This window comes from Tachyglossus aculeatus, chromosome Y3, assembly GCF_015852505.1.
Source record: "Tachyglossus aculeatus isolate mTacAcu1 chromosome Y3, mTacAcu1.pri, whole genome shotgun sequence".
NCBI lineage: Eukaryota > Metazoa > Chordata > Mammalia > Monotremata > Tachyglossidae > Tachyglossus > Tachyglossus aculeatus.
Genome location: NC_052095.1, coordinates 439,970 through 458,968, shown reverse-complemented (window position 1 = coordinate 458,968; position 18,999 = coordinate 439,970). Strand labels below are relative to the sequence as shown.

At 44.9% G+C, this 18,999-nt stretch overlaps 1 protein-coding gene across 1 annotated transcript in view; it reads left to right on the top strand.

The window, feature by feature from the left end:
* Nucleotides 1-1,367: 1,367 nt before the first annotated feature.
* Nucleotides 1,368-18,999, top strand: part of LOC119946741 (mediator of RNA polymerase II transcription subunit 26-like) — an 86,908-nt gene continuing 69,276 nt past the window's right edge. The window contains 1 exon segment of the mRNA XM_038768177.1: nucleotides 1,368-1,722. Within this exon segment, the coding sequence (XP_038624105.1) occupies nucleotides 1,651-1,722 (72 nt within the window). The 5' untranslated portion in view covers nucleotides 1,368-1,650.

Genomic DNA, 18,999 nt, shown 5'->3' with positions numbered 1-18,999 from the left:
TGAGGTAACTGAGGCACAGAGAAGTGAAGTGACTTGCCCAAAGTCACATAACTGACAAGTGGCGGAGCTGGAATTTGAACCCATGACCTCTGACTCCCAAGCCCGTGTTCTTTCCACTGAGCCATGCTGCTTCCACAGATGGGGAGGTGTGGGAAGATGACATCATTGAGATAGTTGAGATCAGGCACAAGGTCAAATTTGTCCCATATGGGAGAGAGACTCCATGAAATGTGATTACAATGTGTCTATCCCATTACTACAAGAACTACAATTATTATGTGGTCAGTGGTCTGCCATTTGCTTGCTGATTGGCCTTAGGGAAACAGAGTGGCTTAAAGAGCCCGGGCTTTGGAGTCAGAGGATGTGGGTTCTAATCCCCTCTCGGCTACTTGTCTGCCATGTGACCTTGGTTAAGCCACTGACCTTCTCTGTGCCACAGTTACCTCATCTGTAAAATGGACTGTAGGAAGACAGTCCGCTGTCATTGCCTGAGAGGATTGGGAATGGAACGGTGGCCGAAGTGGCGGGCAGGCTGAGAGATCATTCTCTTGTCGAGCACCAGCAGCGGAATCACATGTTCCCACAAAGACAGCTGGAAGCTCAGTGCTACTGCTGCTACCACTAATGACGCCTCAGCTTCCAGTACCAAACTCCTCCAAATGAGCTGACTCTCCTCCATGTACGTGGAGTTGTCTGCTTCGCTCGCGGCACTGCCAACCCTCCAGTCCAATCTATAAAATGGACTAGGACTCTGAGCCCCATGTGGGACAACCTGATTACCTTGTATCTACCCTAGCGCTTAGATCAGTGCTTGGCACATAGTAGGCACTTAACAAGTACCATCATTATTATTGGAAACGTCATTTAACTTCTCTGTGCCCCACTTTCCTCATCTGAAAAATGGGGATTCAGGACTTAGTCTTCCTCCTACTTAGAATGTGGATCCTATGTGTAGGCTATGGTTTGAATCTGACCTGCTTAATTTGCATTTACCTCAACGCTTAGTAAAGTGCTTGGGGCAAAGAAAGCCCTTAAAAGATACAAGTTCGTGCTCTTCTTGTTATTATATGACATTCTGTATTTGTGGAGTAACAAGATGTCAAACTGCTAGTTTGTGGAAGTATGCTGTTTTTAGGTGACCCAACAACATTTATACTTTAAAGTGTTTCTTCCTCCATCCGAGACCTTTTTCATTGGCCAAATAGCGGCCAACCATTTAGGTTAACCCCTTCTTACACGTACGAAAAGCTGAGGAGTGGGCGGGCGTTAGAAAGCGTAGCTTTGCGTGAAGGTAGACCCAGAATTCCTTCCTTCCTCCACGAGGGCTCGGTGGCGTGCACCCTGTTAAGCTGCCCCGCCTCTGTGTTCATTTCCTCCATTTTCTTTCTGTGTTCAGCCTTCGGCATCGACCCAGCCGGGTGGCGGTGCCGCGAGCAAAGCAGATTGCTCCGCGTACTTGGAGGAGACTCAGCTGATTTGGAGGAGGTTGGTACCCGAAGCTGAAGCGTCGTTAGTGGTAGCAGCGGTAGCATTGAGCCCCCGGCTGTCTTTGTGGGAACATGCGATCCTGCTGCTGGTGCCCGGCAAGTGAGTGATCTCTCGGCCTGCCCGCCACTTGGGCCAGCGTTTCGTTCCCGCCCCGCTCAGGCAATGACAGCAGATCCGGCCTCCCCGCAGTGGATAAGGGACAGACTGCTTGAGGCCATCGACCCCGAGAGGAACGTGAGTATCGCGGTGGTTTCCTTGGGGGATCATTAACGGACGGTATGCCCACGTTTAAATTGCTTATTCCCTTTCCTTTCCACTGCCTTACCTCCGTTCCAGGCTGCTGTTTTCTGAATGCACACCTCTTTGCCACGGGTGACATTTTGGTTCGCTCGCGCTGTAAAAATTTGGGTGTTTCCACCCTCCTATTCTTCGATAGGCCGTCCTTTATGACCTCCTGCTATCCAGAAGTTAGAACCGGCCTGGTTTCAAAGGACAGCCGGGCGAATAAAGCAGGCCGGGTAATATAGGGGCCGTAGTGTACGCAAGGCCGAGGCAGTGCGGCCTGCCCCAGATTTTGGAATGAATGCTTCCATGGGCCTCTGACCCACACGGGCCACTTGGCATTATCCAAAGTGAGCTGGGAAATTATTCCGAAAGGCGTGGAGGGGGAGAAGTAACTAAACTAATCCCCAAGGTTGAGCTCACGTGAGTTTCTTCTACTCGATTTAAACCTCTCCTAAGTGAATGGGAGGCTTAATCCCGAACTTGGTATTATAAACGGCTCCCAGAAATATCCCATTGTTTGTGGGTGGGGAAGGTCCCTTTTTTCCTTTACCCTCCTCCCAAGTAGATTCCCAGATTCCCGAGAATTAACCGAACTGTGGGTAATTACAGAAAGCAGACGAGCAAGGTGAGTCCTTGCCCTTGCGTTCCGTTTTCAGGTAACCAAAATCTCCATGAGAAGCTTCACGACATCTTTCGAGAGCACAAAGTCCGTGCCAGGGCATTTTGAATTTCTGTGACAGAGATCTCATGCTGCAGTAATCTCTCATTCTTTAACCATTTTGCCCATGGGAAAGGTATCCCAGCAACAGAGAATAAAACATGGGAGCTGTTGTTGACCAAGAGGTCTTTAATATAAACAAATTAGGATTTTGAAGCACTTATTAACCATAAGAGTGATCATCAAGATGTACCCCAATTTATACATTGTATTTATAAAGCTAAGGTTCCATCTGACTTTTTAAAGCTTGTTCTATGTGCATTAATATTACTAAATGGGTCCTGGGTAATTTACAAATTTAATCAGGGATCTGCCACTCTAAATGCAAAATTTAATGCATTTGTATATTAGATTTTCACTCTGTCTGTGCTTATCAGCAGAATCTACAAATGGTGTATTTTGGAATGCAGCATCTGGAAGTCCTGAACATTTTTGAATGCATCATCATGCGTTTTTGGAGGGATTGTCCCTTCCCTGCTCCCCAAAATGGATTTTCTTGAAAATGGCATCCTGTCATCTTTTTTCCCCCAACATTAAGCCCTGACTTATAAACTGTGAAGTTTTGGACTGATATTAGAATCTACCTAGAAACCAGGTTTACGTACCTACTTGCACCCTTAAGTAATCCAAAGTACGGTTTTGATTCAGAGTTTTAATTTAAATGTAAATTTGTAAAAATTCAGTAGGCATAATCCAACCAAAGAAAATTTGCCACACATTTATCTGTGCCTTACTAAGATAGATACTGGTAATATATACCTTCATATAAAGAGTAGGTTAGCTTGTATGAACTGATTAGCTTGATCCTCCAGCGCTTTGTGAAAAGCATTGCTCAGTGCCTCGAACATAGTAATCACTTAACAAATGTAAAATGAAGGTGAATTTTCCTTGAAAATGTAGTTTTGTTATGGGGGTATGTGTTCCCATAGAGTTGCCAATAAATTGTTGCCAAGTTGTACTTCCCAAGCGCTTAGTACAGTGCTCTGCACACAGTAAGCACTCAATAAATACGATTGAATGAATTAGGGTCCATTCTAGAACCAATCAGTCAGTAGTATGTACAGAGTTTACTGTGTGCAGAACATTGCATTGAGTTCTTGGAAGAGTATAATACAACAGAGTTGGCAGACACAGTCCCTGCGCCCAAGGATCTTAGCTGGGAAAAGCAGTCCCTTGCAGGCTATATGTTGCAGTTGTAAATGTTTATTGTGTAATGTTTATTTAAGTAGTAGTTGTAATAGTATTTGGTAAGCACTAACTGGGTGCAATCAATCAATCAATCGTATTTATTGAGCGCTTACTGTGTGCAGAGCACTGTACTAAGTGCTAGGAGAAGCTTTGGAGGCGGGATTGTGACCCTTGGGACTCACAATCCAAGAGTAATTCAAAGAAGAGTTTTATAATAGTAAATATAAGTGATTTGTTATTTGTCTGATATTTCTGTTTTAATTGTATTGAAAAATTTGTTCAGTATAATGGCCTTCTTTTCTTCTTAAAGCATCTTGGAACAGTCTAACTCATTTTCGAGCATCTGTGTGCTTCTTCGAAGTTCTCTCAATTCATCTGTTTCTTGAAAATTAATGCAAGATTTTTACATCCCAATTAACTAGCTGGGGTGTTGGGAAAAGTATAACTTCTTCATTTGCTTCAGTACTTGGCAAACAATCAGTCAATCTGTGGTATTTATTCAGTGCTTACTGTGTGCCGAGCACTGTACTGAATGGTTGGGACACTGCAGTACTACAGAGTTGGCAGATGCGTTCCCTGCCAACAAGTGCAGTAGAGCGTTATTAAAGTTTGACATCCCAGGTTCTTCTTCTGAAGGGGAGACAGTTAGCTCATCATCGTTTGCATTAGCTATTTCCAAATTAAGTTTGCTTCCCTAGTTCAGCAGTTTATCTACTCAGGGATCTGGGAGAGGTGTGCAAGGGAGGTTTGTTTACCAGTAGGGCTGAAGTGTTTGGGCATATGTATGAAGTGAGTCGTCAAGCAAAATATTTTTTCTGGGGATTGGGAGAGGATTTGCTTGAAGTAAGAATAATATTGAATTACGAGTTATTTCCAGAAAGAGTCCTGGAGCAACTGGGAGTAACATAATAACAATAATAATTATGGCATTTGTTAAGTGCTTACTATGTGCAAAGCACTGTTCTGTGCACTGGGAGAGATAAAAGGTAATCATGGTGTCCCAGGTAGGGTTCATAGACTTCACCCCCATTTTATAGGTGAGGGCATGAGACCCAGAGACGTTGTGACTTGCCCAAAGTCACACAGCTGACAAGTGGCAGAAGTGGGATTAGAACCCATGATCTCTGACTCCCAAGACCAGGCTGTTTCCACCAAGCCACGCTGCTTCTCTGTAGGGTTTTAAACACTGGTCAGTAATGCTTCTGGCAGGCTAAGGAGTGATATTGGAGGAATCATAAAGAAATCTAAGTGGTAAAATGGTTTGTAATCTACAGAAGGCAAAATGGAGCAAAAAATTCAAGTAAATTTTATTGGTGAGTTAAGGATTATTTCCTGTGGGGCATTTTTTCTAGTTTGGAATAATTAGTGTTTTGCTTTGTTGGGGTTTGCTTTTTTTTTAAGGTATTTGTTAAGCACTAGTATGTGCTAGGGACTGTACTACCAACTCTGTCTACCATCTCTGTTGTATTAGAGAAGCAGCATGGCTCAGAGGAAAGAGCCTGGGCTTTAGAGTTAGAGGTCATGGGTTCTAATCTCGGCTCTGCCACTTGTCAGCTGTATGACTCTGGGCAAGTCACTTCACTTCTCTATGCCTCAGTGACCTCATCTGTAAAAGGGGGATTAAGACTGTGAGCCCCCCGTGGGGCAACCTGATCCCCTTGTAACCTCCCCAGCACTTAGGACAGTGCTTTGCACATAGTAAGTGCTTAACAAATACTATTATTATTAGTATTGTACTCACCCAAGCTGTTAGTACAGTGCTCTGCAGGTCCAAAACAGAACTCCTTTTCTTTCCACCCATACCCGGTCCTCCCCAGGCTTTCCCATCACCACCATACTTGCTGTCTCACAAGCGTATAACCTTGGCATTATCCTTGGCTCTTTTCCCCTCTCATTCAGCCCACATATTCAATCCATCACTGAGTCCTGCCGGTCCCGTCTTTCATTCATTCACTCATTCAGTCGTATTTATTGAGTGCTTACTGTGTGCAGAGCACTGTACTAAGCGCTTGGGAAGTACAGATCGGCAACATATAGAAACTGTCCCTACCCAACAGTGGGCTCTCAGTCTAGAAGAGGGGGGACAGACAGACAACAACAAAACAAAACAAGTAGACAGGTGTCAATATCATCAGAGTAAATAGAATGAATCTTCACAACGTCACTAAAATCCGCCCTTTCCTTTGCATCCAAATTGCTACCATGTTAAAACAATGATTAAAACAATGACTTATCCTATTGTACCTGGATTACTGCATTAGCCTCCTTGCTGACCTCCCAGCCTCCAGTCTCTCCCCACTCCAGTCCATACTTCACTCTGCTGCCTGGATCATTTTTCTGCAAAAACACACAGGACATGTTTCCCCACTCCTCAAGAAACTCCCGTGGTTGCCCGTCCAGCTCCACATCAAACAAAAATTCCTCATGGTTGACTTTAAAGCATTCAGTTACCTTACCCACTTATACCTGTTGGGTTGTACTCTCCCAAGCGCTTAATACAGTGCTTTGCACACAGTAAGTGCTCAATAAATAAAATTGAATGAATACCTCACTTGGTTACTCTCCTACCACAACCCAGCCCGCACACTTTGCTCCTCTAACGCTAACTTTGTCCCTGTGCCTCGATCTCATCTGTCTTGCCGCCAGCCCCTCGCCCACATACTGCCACTGGCCTGGAATGCCCTCCCTCTTCAAATCTGACAGACAGTTGCTCTCCCTCCGCTTCAAAGTCTTACTGAGGGCACACCTCCTCCAAGAAGCCTTCCCTGACTAAGCCCCCCTTTCCTCCTCTTCCACTCCCTTTTGCCTCATCCTGACTTGCTGTCTTTGTTCGTCCTCTCCCCACCCCACCCCAGCCCCACAGCACTTAAGAATGTATCTGTAATTGATTTATTTATGTTAATATGTGTATGCCCCCCTCTAGACTGTAAGCTCACTGTGGGGAGTGAACGAGTCTGTTTACTGTTGTAATGTACTCTCCCAGAAGCTTAGTACAGCCCTGCACACAGTAAGTACTCAATAAATATGAATGAATGAATGAATGAATGAATGAATGAATGAATAAATGATTAGGGGAAATGGGATAGTTGGGGAACGATATTCGGAGATATGATTGTAATCAGTCTTCAAAGGTAGGAAGAGTGATTGTCAGAAATTGATCAGTCAGTGGTATTTAGGGTGTGTAGGGTTATACTAAATGCCTGGGAGAGTACAGTACACAGCATTGTTTGTACGAGGTTGTACAGATGCAAGGTTTGTTTCCCCGCCCACAAAGAGCTCACAGTCTCGAGCATAACATCTTTTCTGTTACAGTTTATGTCTCTGCCAAGACACTAAGACTAGACTTTTCAGACTAAGCCCTTTATTTCCCCTAATCAATCAATCAATCAATCATATTTATTGAGCAGTTACTATGTGCAGAGCACTGTACTAAGTGCTTGGGAAGTACAAATTGGCAACATATAGAGGCAGTCCCTCCCCAACATTGGGCTCACAGTCTAAAAGGGGGAGACAGAGGACAAAACCAAACATACTAACAAAATAAAATAAATAGAATAGATATGTACAAGTAAAATAAATAAATAAATAAATAAATAAATAAATAAATAAATAGAGTAATAAATATGTACAAACATATATACATATATACAGGTGCTGTGGGGAAGGGAAGGGGGTAAGATGGGGGGCATGGAGAGGGGGACGAGGGGGAGAGGAAGGAAGGGGCTCAGTCTGGGAAGGCCTCCTGGAGGAGGTGAGCTCTCAGCAGGGCCTTGAAGGGAGGAAGAGAACTAGCTTGGCGGATGGGCAGAGGGAGGGCATTCCAGGCCCGGGGGATGATGTGGGCCGGAGGTCGATGGCGGGACAGGCGAGAACGAGGTACGGTAAGGAGATTAGTGGCGGAGGAGCAGAGGGTGCGGGCTGGGCTGTAGAGGAGAGAAGGGAGGTGAGGTAGGAGGGGGCGAGGTGATGGAGAGCCTTGAATCCCAGGGTGAGGAGTTTCTGCCTGATGCGCAGATTGATTGGTAGCCACTGGAGATTTTTGAGGAGGGGAGTAATATGCCCAGAGCGTTTCTGGACAAAGATAATCCGGGCAGCAGCATGAAGTATGGATTGAAGTGGAGAGAGACACGAGGATGGGAGATCAGAGAGAAGGCTGATGCAGTAGTCCAGATGGGATAGGATGAGAGCTTGAATGAGCAGGGTAGCGGTATGGATGGAGAGGAAAGGGCGCACTTTCCCCTCTGCAACACTTGGCTGAGTTCACCGTAAGCATTTCAGTGCTCACCCTTGCCCCCAAGGTACTTATGTAAATATTTTTATACTTTCGTATTTCCCCTCTCCCTTTTGATGCCAGTCTCTCCATGTAGAAAACTTAACTATCATCATCATCAATTATTAATTATAATGGTAATACTACTACTAATAAAACAAACTGTAAGCACCCTGAGGGCAGGGATTACATCTATCAACTGTTGCATTATACTTTTTAAGTGCTTAGTGTGTGTGCTCTGCCACAGTAAGCACTCCATAATACTACTGATTGATTGAAAGATATAGTATATGAAGCACAATAGAATATGAAGCACTTAAAGCAGAACACTTGCTAGAAAGAAAATACTTGGTTAAAAACCTGAAACTGGCTCTGACTTCCTTGTTTGGTTTTCCAGTTTCATCTCACTGTGTAACTCTTGGTGGGATATCTCAATGTCTTCCATTGTCTTCATGTCTTCCATTCTTCACAGTTGGGTAGTAGTTCATTCATTCATTCATTCAATCAATCGTATTTATTGAGCGCTCTGTACTGAGCGCTTGGGAAGTACAAGTCGGCAACATGTAGAGACGGTCCCTACTGAACAGCGGGCTCACAGTCTAGAAGGGGGAGACAGACAACAAAACAAAACATGTGGACAGGTGTCAAAATCATCAGGACAAATAGAATTATAGCTATTTGCACATAGTAGTTCAGTGGTAGGAAACTAACTTAATTCCAGGACTTCAGTGTGATTGTTTCTTGCCATTTGATGAGCATGTTCTCTAAGTCGAGATTGTGTTACGAGAGGATTTGAGTAGAAAAGAAGATTGGACAGCACTCCAGCCCAGTAGACCTTTGATTTGGTATCTGGTAGAACACAGCCTAATAATAATAATAGCAGTAATAATAATGATGATGATGAGGGTATTTGTTAAGCGCTTACTATGTGTCATGCACTGTTCTAAGCACTAGGAGAGATACAATCAATCAATCAATCGTATTTATTGAGCGCTTACTATGTGCAGAGCACTGTACTAAGCGCTTGGGAAGTACAAATTGGCAACATATAGAGACAGTCCCTACCCAACAGTGGGCTCACGCCAATCAGGTTGGACACAGCCTGCCACACTGACATTCTCTCAAAGGATATATTGGTTTTTTTATTCAGTTTTCTACTCTGTTCATTGCTTTGCTGTTCACTATGGTTCCTAGGTAACAGATTTATTGGATTAGGTTTTTCCTTCCCTAGTGGAGGCAGAGTCATCGCCTTGGTGTTCTACTGACTAGTATCTGCACAGTCCGCACAGCAAGTGCTCAATAAATATGATTGACTGTCTAATTATCGACCCACTGTCTGTGATAGTAGCAGTTTACAGTCAATTATATGTCTTCTTGATGTGGGCCTCTAGTGCAGTCACAGTCAGCTATATTCAGCAGTTCTTGAGTGTCTGTTTCCTGGTCTTTGGATATTGCATGAAGTCTTTTCAGGTTGTTGAGTTCCTGAAATGTATTTTGGTGACTGCAGTCAAGTCTCTTCTTCGTTTGCAGGGATGATCTTAATGACCGGTTAAGTGTATGCGAGTTTCTCACTCAGTGGGTGCAGACTGAGTGACAGCAGTTTAAATGCTGAATACAGTTTAAATGCTGAGATGTTGTACAAGTCATCATTGTTACTCTTAGTACCCACCTTACAATACATACTTTTGATTACAGCTGACCAGAAGAGAGGGTGTGGATGGCTGCTAATGAAAAACAAGTCCAGCGCAAGACATAACAATGGTGGGATACTTCATACTCACTGAATAACAATTATACTCGTCATTTTTTGTTATCCACTTTTCAAAGAACCAAAATTTTGTAGAATACCAGAATTGTTTTGGCCATCAAGATTGTTTGTGTTCATTAGAGAAGCTGTGTGGCCTAGTGGGAAGAGCTCGAGTATGAGAGTCAGGGGACCCAGCTCTGCCACTTGCCTACTGTGTGATCCTGGGCAAGTCACTTGAGTTCTCTGTGCTTCAGTTCCCTCACCTGCAAAATAGGGTCTGGTACCTGTTCTCTCTTTTTCTTAAACTGTGAGTCCCCTGTGGGACCTGGTTATCTTGTACCTACTCCAGGGGTTAGTACTGTGCCTGGCACAATTATTATTAATCAAAATCTGGAACTGTGTCTCTTCAAATTGTATGAATTTCTGTTACAATGTAATGTGAGGGAGGAAAGGTGGTGAGATTTATCAAATAGATTGAATATGAGAGCTAAAAGAATTGGGAAAGGCAAGAGTGCCCCAAGGATGCAGTGAAGCAGAGGAGGGAAGGTAGGAAGTTTAGTTATAGACATGTTAAGTTTGAAATATTTTTGCGACATTCTGAGAAATTGATTGGCTGACAAGAGGAGATGAGAGGTCAGGGTTAGAGAGGTATCTAAAGGTGGTAGCTGAAGCCATGTAAGTAGATGAAATTTGTTAGAGAATGGGCATAGGGATTATTCCATGAGTAGGCCCTTTTGGAAGCTTCAGAGATAAAAGGATAAGAAGGAAGAGGAAAACCAGTAAGCGCAACTGAGGTAATAAAACTGAATAAGGCCAAAGTATTGTCACAGCTGTTTCATGAAATCCCACAATCCAAGATGTCCATTCTTCATCCTGAACTAAATGCACTTACAGAATTACATTTCTAGGTAGCTGTAATGCAGTAGTAGTTAGGTAGAAAATCAAATCACTGCCATCGTAGTATTTATAGTATTTAAGAGATTGTTAGGCTGGTACCAAAATGTGCTGTACTAAACTGAAGGATTCGTGACTTCCCCATAGCACTGCGATACGTGCCTCAGCAACTCCTTATTCTAACCACAGATCCTTATTTAGCCTCCATTAAAATACCATCTCCTTTTCCAATCCAGTTGAAGGGAAAAGCCTCTCATGCCTGACATTGGAGTTTTTGGGGTTTTTTTAGCTTCTGTCTTCTGTTCATGCTGTGTGATAACAGGCCGGTAAAAATACTTTGCAGGCTGGTTAATACCCCAGTCTTGTATACTATCCCCAAAATAAACGCTGTGCTGAGACTTGGGAAACCTGGGAATCAATCCCCAAAAGAAACTAAGGTTCTCAGAGTACATTATTAATACTGATACAATTCACCAAGAGATCCCAATTACTAAACAGGAAGCTTTAGGAAATCCCACGTTATACAGCTACCACCTAAATACTAAAATCTTTCTGCACTTCCTGCACCTCAACCTCACCATTGACACCTCTGGCCTGAATCTCCCTCTGTCTTGTTTCCAGCAGACCACAACCCTCTCCACCATCAGAGCTCCAAAAAGCTTTCAAACTGTACTTACCGTCCCCTCTGCATTAACTGCTCGTGCAAGTACATGTAATTTATTTTAAAGTCTGTCTAAGACTGTAAGCTCCTTGAGGTCAGCAATCATGTCTTACATCTTTGTTTTACAGGCCTCATTTCCACTTTTCTCCCTCCCCTGTTTTATAGCTTTTATATTGATGGTGTTGATGTCTGTATACTTGTTTAATTTTGTTGTCTGTCTCCCTGTTTCTAGACTGTCAGCCTGTTGGTGGGTAGGGATTCTCTCTATTTGTTGCTGAATTGTACTTTCCAAGCTCTTAGTACAGTGCTGTGCACACAGTAAGCGCTCAATAAATGATTGAATGAATGAGTGAATGAATGAATGAATGTTGTATTGTACATTACCAGCCACTTAATAATTCAGTGCTTAGGATCACCTCCACAGTCTGCCTCCTTCACTCTTGTGCATGAGCTGCAGAGCACTGCTGCGGAAATCTCGATACCAGGCCGATCTCATTCACTTCAAGTTTATCCTCATGGGCTTTAACTCTCCCCTCTCCCCTCCCCAGCGAAATTATTTCCCCATCCTTATTGACACCCTATGCCGTTCACCCACGCCAGTTGTTCCAGATATTTAACTCCTCCCCTCTCAAGCCCCCTGTCCCCCCCATGCCCCTCTTTCCCTGGCCTCCAGTGACCTGGCCACCTATTTTATTGAGAAAATTAAAACCATCAGGTCTGATTTCCCTAAAATCTCCCCTGCCCATCTCAAGTCCCTCCCTCCTCCTGCCCTTTCTTCACTCTCCCACCTTTTCCAGCAGTACCTCAAGAGAAGATCTCCTGCCTTCTCTCAAAATCTGCCCCCTCCACCTGCACATCTGACCCTGTTCCTTTGCTCTTTATCGAAACACTTGCCCCGTCTTCTTCCCTCCCTAACCACCATCATCAGCTCTTCAATCAATCAATCAATCAATTGTATTTATTGAGCGCTTACTGTGTGCAGAGCACTGTACTAAGCACTTGGGAAGTATAAGTTGGCAACACTCTCCAGGGGCTTCTTCCCCAGTTTTTTCAAATGTGTCTATGCCTCCCCATCCTAAAAAAACCCTCCCTTGACCCCACAGCTCCCTCCAGCTAATGCCCCATGCTCTTCCTTCCATTCCTTTCCAAAGTCTTTGAGGGAGTTGTCTAAACCCGCTGTCTCAAGTTCCTCCTCTCCAGTGCTCTCCTTGACCCCCTCCAATCTGGCTTTGGGGCCCTTTCACACCACAGACAATTAATTACTCTCCCCTCCTTCAAAGCCGTACTGAGGGCTCATCTCCTCGAAGAGGCCTTCTCTGATTAAGCCTTCCTTTCCTCTTCTCCTACTCCCTTCTGTGTTGCCTTGATTTGCTCTCAGCCTGGGCGCGCCTGGGGGAGTCAGTCACCCTCCTCGGAGGCCCTTGGGGTGAGAAGGCAGCGGCGGTACTGGCAGTGGGTTTCCCAGGACGTCAGCTCCGAGGCCTAGGCTTGGGGGCAGCGCGCACTGCACAGCCCCACCCTGGCCCGGCCGGAGGAGGCAGCTGTGCGCCCCGCCCGTCCTGGGGGGTCCTGCTCCCCATGTCCGCTCCACCATGGGGGACACGCTGTCCATGCACCTGGATGAGGGCCGGTGCCAGCACATCGCAGAGAAAACAGGAAAGATCCTGAGAGAGTTTTTCCAGTTCTACGAGGCCCAGTATGGCGTCGCCCTCTTCAACAGTGTCCGCTATGAGATCGAGGGGAACAGGGGGCCACAGACTCAGCTCCTCTGGTGGAAGCCCACCCTGCACCCTCTGCTTCTCTGCCGCTAATCTCCTCACCGTACCTCGTTCTCGCCTGTCCCGCCATCGACCCCAGGCCCACGTCATCCCCCGGACCTGGAATGCCCTCCTTCTGCCCATCCGCCAAGCTAGCTCTCTTCCTCCCTTCAAGGCCCTACTGAGAGCTCACCTCCTCCAGGAGGCCCTCCCAGACTGAGCCCCTTCCTTCCTCTCCCCCTCGTCCCCCTCGTCCCCCTCTCCATCCCCCGCATCTTACCTCCTTCCCTTCCCCACAGCACCTGTATATATGTATATATGTTTGTACATATTTATTACTCTGTTTATTTATTTATTTATTTATTTATTTATTTTACCTGTACATATCTATTCTACTTATTTTATTTTGTTAGTATGTTTGGTTTTGTTCTCTGTCTCCCCCTTTTAGACTGGGAGCCCACTGTTGGGTAGGGACTGTCTCTATGTGTTGCCAACTTGTACTTCCCAAGTGCTTAGTACAGTGCTCTGCACACAGTAGGCGCTCAATAAATACGATTGATTGATTGATTGATTATTCATCCCCCACCCCCGGGCCCACAAGCACGTACGTATATATGTGTAATTTTATTTATATGAGTGTGTCTCCTCGTCTAGACAGAAAGCTCATTGTAGACAGGGAATGTGTATTGCTATATTTTACTTTCCCAAGCTCTTACTTCCATGCTCTGCACACTAAGTGCTCAATGTATCCGACTGACTGACTGACTTACTGCTTTGCATCCCGTTAACACTCAGTAATGTCAATGGTTGATTGAAAAAGTACCATTGAAGCCCCTCAGAGGCAAATATTACCTTTCAGCCACACAGTAAATTTTAGGTCATTTAATTTTAGATCATTCTTTTATGAATCTGGCTTAAATTAGTTTGTAATTGTTCTCCCCCAAGCAGCTGGTGTAATGCTTGGCCCATAGTAAGCATTCAGTAAATACTGTTGATTAATTAAATTAGCAGTGAGAAAAAAGAAGTGCTCAAAGATTATTCCACAACACTACAACCCATATGAGGAGAACACTGGACGTTCAGAATGTTCTCATTTTGTTCATTTTGGGGACCCAGCCTGCATACTTTGTCCCTGTAAATACAACCCACTCACTGTACTTCAGTCTACTCTATCTCGCTGCTGACCCCTCACCAACATCCTGCCTTGGGCCTAGAAGTCCCCCCAACTTCATATCCGTCAGTCACTTTCCCCGTTTTCAAAGCCATACTAAAAGCACATCTCCGGCAAGAAGCCTTCTCTGACTAAGCCCTCATTTCCTTTTCTCTCACTCCCTTCTGCGTCATTCTAATTTAGGCTTTTAATTCTACAGCCCCACCAGCCCTGCAGCACTTATATACATATCCATAATTTATTTGTTTGACTGGAACTCACTGTGGGTTGGGGGAGTGTCCTTTGTACTGTCATATTGAACTCCCCAGCACTTAGTACAGTGCTCTGCATGCAGTAAGTGCTTCATAAATGTGAATGACTGATTGATTGTCTGATTGATTGATTGATTGATTCAAAGCGGAGGAGGACTGTGATGGGATCAGGCCAAGCGAGAAGCAGCGTGGGCTCAGTGGAAAGAGCCCGGGCTTGGGAGCCAGAGATCGTGGGTTCTAATCCCGGCTCTGCCATTTGTCTGCTGTGCAACTTTGGGCAAGTCACTTAACTGCTGTGTGCCTCAGTGTCCTCATCTGTGAAATGGGGATTAAGACTGTGAGCCCCACGTGGGACAACCTGATTGCCTGGTATCTACCCCAATGTTTAGAATAATACCAACATTATTATCCTCCATATAAATGAAAGCTTTTGGAAGTCCTTTGAATAAGGGCGTTTCTAGATCCTCAAGCTCTCTCCCACAGCGAAGAAACTATGCACATCAGTGTCATGTATGTAAGTCTTTAGATACTTCCCGAAGAGGAATTGGTCAAAGGGGTGAGAGCTGTAAAAGTTTATTAAAACTCTGAAATCAAGAGGTGAGGTTTTTTGTACCAGGCAGGCTGAGTTTCAGTAGTGTAGCCGTACAGAAATACCCAGTTTGGGTAGAAGGTTCTATCTTGCCCTGCATTCAGAACAGAAGGAAATGAATTCTGTGACTTGGCTTAGTCCCTAAGGACTTTCACATCCCAATTCACTTGACTCATACATCTCTTGTACTGAGTAGGACGCTATTTCCAATTCAGAATCCTGCCATTTGAGTTAATAAAATCATTAATGAGGAGCTCTATGTTCAATACAAGTCAAGCAGAACAGGCAGCCCAGGTGAACATAAATCATCATCATCGTCATCATCAATCGTATTTATTGAGCGCTTACTATGTGCAGAGCACTGTACTAAGCGCTTGGGAAGTACAAATTGGCAACATATAGAGACAGTCCCTACCCAACAGTGGGCTCACAGTCTAAAAGGGGGAGACAGAGAACAAAACCAAACATAGTAACAAAATAAAATAAATAGAATAGATATGTACAAATAAAATAAATAAATAAATAGAGTAAAAAAAATGTACAAACATATATACATATATATATGTATATATATATATACACACATATATATATATATACATAAATATACCTGGCTTTGCCTTTGTGACAGATATGTGGTGTAAGTGTTCTTAAATCCTAAGCAGCAAGAGGTAGCAGATAGGGAGTCAGAAGGTCATGAATTCTAATCCCTCCTCCGCCGGTTGTCTGCACTGTGGCCTTGGGCAAGTCACTGAACTTCTCCATGCCTCAGTTACCTCGTCTGTAAAGTGGAGATTATGACTGTGAGCCCTATGCAGGGCAGGGTCTGTGTCCAACTCGATTTGCCTGTACCCACCCCAGTGCTTAGTACAGTGCCTGGCACATGGTAAGCGCTTAACAAATGCCACAGTTATTGTTGTTATTATTGTCTTGAATCAGTGATCTTCCTTGAAGTTAAGCTGAACACATGTCATGTAGATTTTCCTTCCATTGTTGAGCAGCAAAGACATACAGGACATGAAGATCTGTCTTATTTAGCCATCTCAAGGGACCCTCAACCTCTTTTTGGGTTAGCGGTTGCTTCCGTCAGTGCAGTACCACTTACGGGGCTCCAAATGATAAAACCCCAACTATCTTTGGGTGTCGGTGATGTGGTGCTTTTACTTGTGCTAGAAAGGCTTCCACAACTGAGTGATGCATTTTTTCACTGTTGCGTGTTACCCAGATGAAATCCTTCAAGATGATAGTCAAGCAGCAGACTCAAATGTTTTGGGACAGTCTGTCTTACATTGAATTACTGGGTCACCTGGTCCAGTGAACAAGAGGAACAGTCGGGGAAGAGGACGGGGCTTTCCATGAGTCTGGGGAGATAGGAATCCAGGCTGATTGCACGAGCAAGCATGGTTTCCTCTGAAACTGAAGCACATATGGGCAAACCTATTGCTGAACCCCATGGCAGAAGGGTCATTAGTCTGGCATGCTGCAAATGGGGAGGCTTCAGGCTGGCTTTGGAGAGTTGCTGCTCCTGCCACCGCCGCCCATCTCAGGGCTGTGGAAGGGAAGGGGAGGGTGCCAGTAAGCAGCTGTTTTTGCTGCCCTAATTAAAAAGTAGATCCCCTGAAGCTGGGGCTTCCCTTGACTGTGGATATGCCTGGCGGGTGGGAGGCAGCGGTGGTCATTATTTAAAAAAATAAATTCCCTGGTGCTGGTGAGTCTGTCTTCTATCTCTCCCACCCACCCACCCTTCCTTCGCTCAGGACCCCACCCCCGACCCCCCCAGGCCTCTGCACCCCGAGGAGCTGGGGCACCTGTGAGTGGCCCCATCTCTCATGGGTCATTTGGTAAGACTGCTTTCTACCCCTCTTTGCAGCCCCTCCCGCCTCCTTTCAGTCTCCCTCTGTGGCTCTGTGCCGCCTACAAGCTGGAGCGATCCCTCCGGGCTTTGTGGGGACATTTTGTGAGTCTGGCTTCAACTCCTTCCAGTACCCCCTCACTTCCTTTGCTTACTCCTCTGTGGTTCTGCACCATGAAGAGCCAGGGCAGTTATGGGCTGTCCCAGCTCCAGTGGGACATTTGGTGAGTATGTTTTTTCTCCCCCACATTCCCTCTTTCTGTCCCCCTCTGCCATTTTATGCTGAGGAGCCAGGGTAGATGCTGCTGTGGAGACATTCATTCATTCAATCGTATTTACTGAGCGTGTACTGTGTGCAGAGCACTGTACTAAGCACTTGGAAAGTACAATTTGGCAATAGATACAGACAGTCCCTACCAAACAACGGGCTCACAGTCTAGTGGGGGGAGGCAGACAGCAAAACGAAACAAGTGGAGACATGGAAGCCCTGGCTCCAAACCCCTCTCATAGCCAGGGTAGAGGGACTGGGAACTGAGAAGACTGCTGTTTTTGATTTTTCAGAAGCATTCTCTGTCTCTTGGTCTGAGGGTTCCATTACAATCTTACTATTACCTGGGAATAGGTACACTTTAATGAAGTTTCAGTACCATCTCCTCGCCCACATTTGAAGCAGCATGGCTTAGTGGAAAGAGCACGGGCTTCAGAGTCAGAGGTCACGGGTTCTAATCCTGGCTCCAACATCAGCTGTGTGACTTTGGGCAAGTCACTTAGCTTCTCTGTGCCTCAGCTACCTCATCTGTAAAATGGGGATTAAGACTTGTGAGCCCCCACATGGGTCAACCTTGTATCTACTTCAGCACTTAGATCAGTGCCTGGCACATAGTAAGCGCTTACCAAATACCGTAATTATTTATTATTAATGTTATTATTATTATTATTTGCTGAGACACGGCAGCACTGGCTCCAAACTCCTCCCGAAAAAAGGAAGATGAAGCTGGGGAAGGGGAAGGATATTGATTTTGACTGTAGACTCTATGACTCTAGACTGTAAGCTCACTGTGGTCTGGGAACATGTCTACCAATTCTGCTTTATTGGACTTTCCCAAGTGCTTGGTACAAAGCTCTGCATACTGTTAAGTGCTCAGTAAGTAGCATTGATTGGTTCTTCAGAAGAGCTGAGTTTCTGATCCTGTCAGCAGGAAGATCCTGGCTCCAAACTCCCACCCCACCCCACCCCACGGATACTAATTTTGATTTTTCAGAAGCAGCATAGTGTATTGAATAGAGCAGTGGTCTGGGAGGCAGAAGGTCATGGGTTCTAATCCTGGCTCTGCCACTTGTGTGCTGTGTGACCTTGGGCAGTCACTTCACTTCTCTGTGCCTCAGTTACCTCATGTGGAAAAAGGGATTGAGACTGTGAGCCCCAGGTGGGATGGGGACTATGTCCAACCCAATTTGCTCGTATCCACCCCAGCCGAGTACAGTGCCTGGGACATAGTAAGCGCTTAACGGACACTGTAATTATTACTAACTTATTCTGTCTTTCCATTCAAATCTTTATGTCAAGGACCAATTAAAAGTGCCACTCATGTGGACAGTAACCAGTAAGAAAAGACATCTTATGACTGTGTTGTAAAGTAAATTGTTAAATTGAGTGGAGAAAGAGTAGAGGGGCACCTGGGACTACCGCAGTCCAATTAGATGTAGTTTTGGGAGTCCGTACGCCTTTTTTGTACCCTCAAAAAAGATCAGAATCAAAAACAAGGTGACCATTGAGAACACTGGGTCCATAAAATCTTTAAATTTTAACTCTACCACCTGGACTTTATAGTTGGGGAGTTACGAATTCATAAAGAACACAACTGAACCTCCCCAAGAGAAAAAAATTTCCAGTTGGTCGAATGATATTTATTTAGTGTTTATTGAATGCTCAGCATGATTCTAAGTGCTTTGGAGAGTACAGTACAACAGAGTTGGTAGAAATGTTCCCTGCCCACGAGGAGCTTACCGCATGTAGGTGATGACAGACATTATTGTTATTAATATTGATGATGATGGTATTCATTAAGTGCCTACTATGTGCCAAGCACTATTCTAAGCCCTGGGGTAGATACTGGGTAATCAGGTT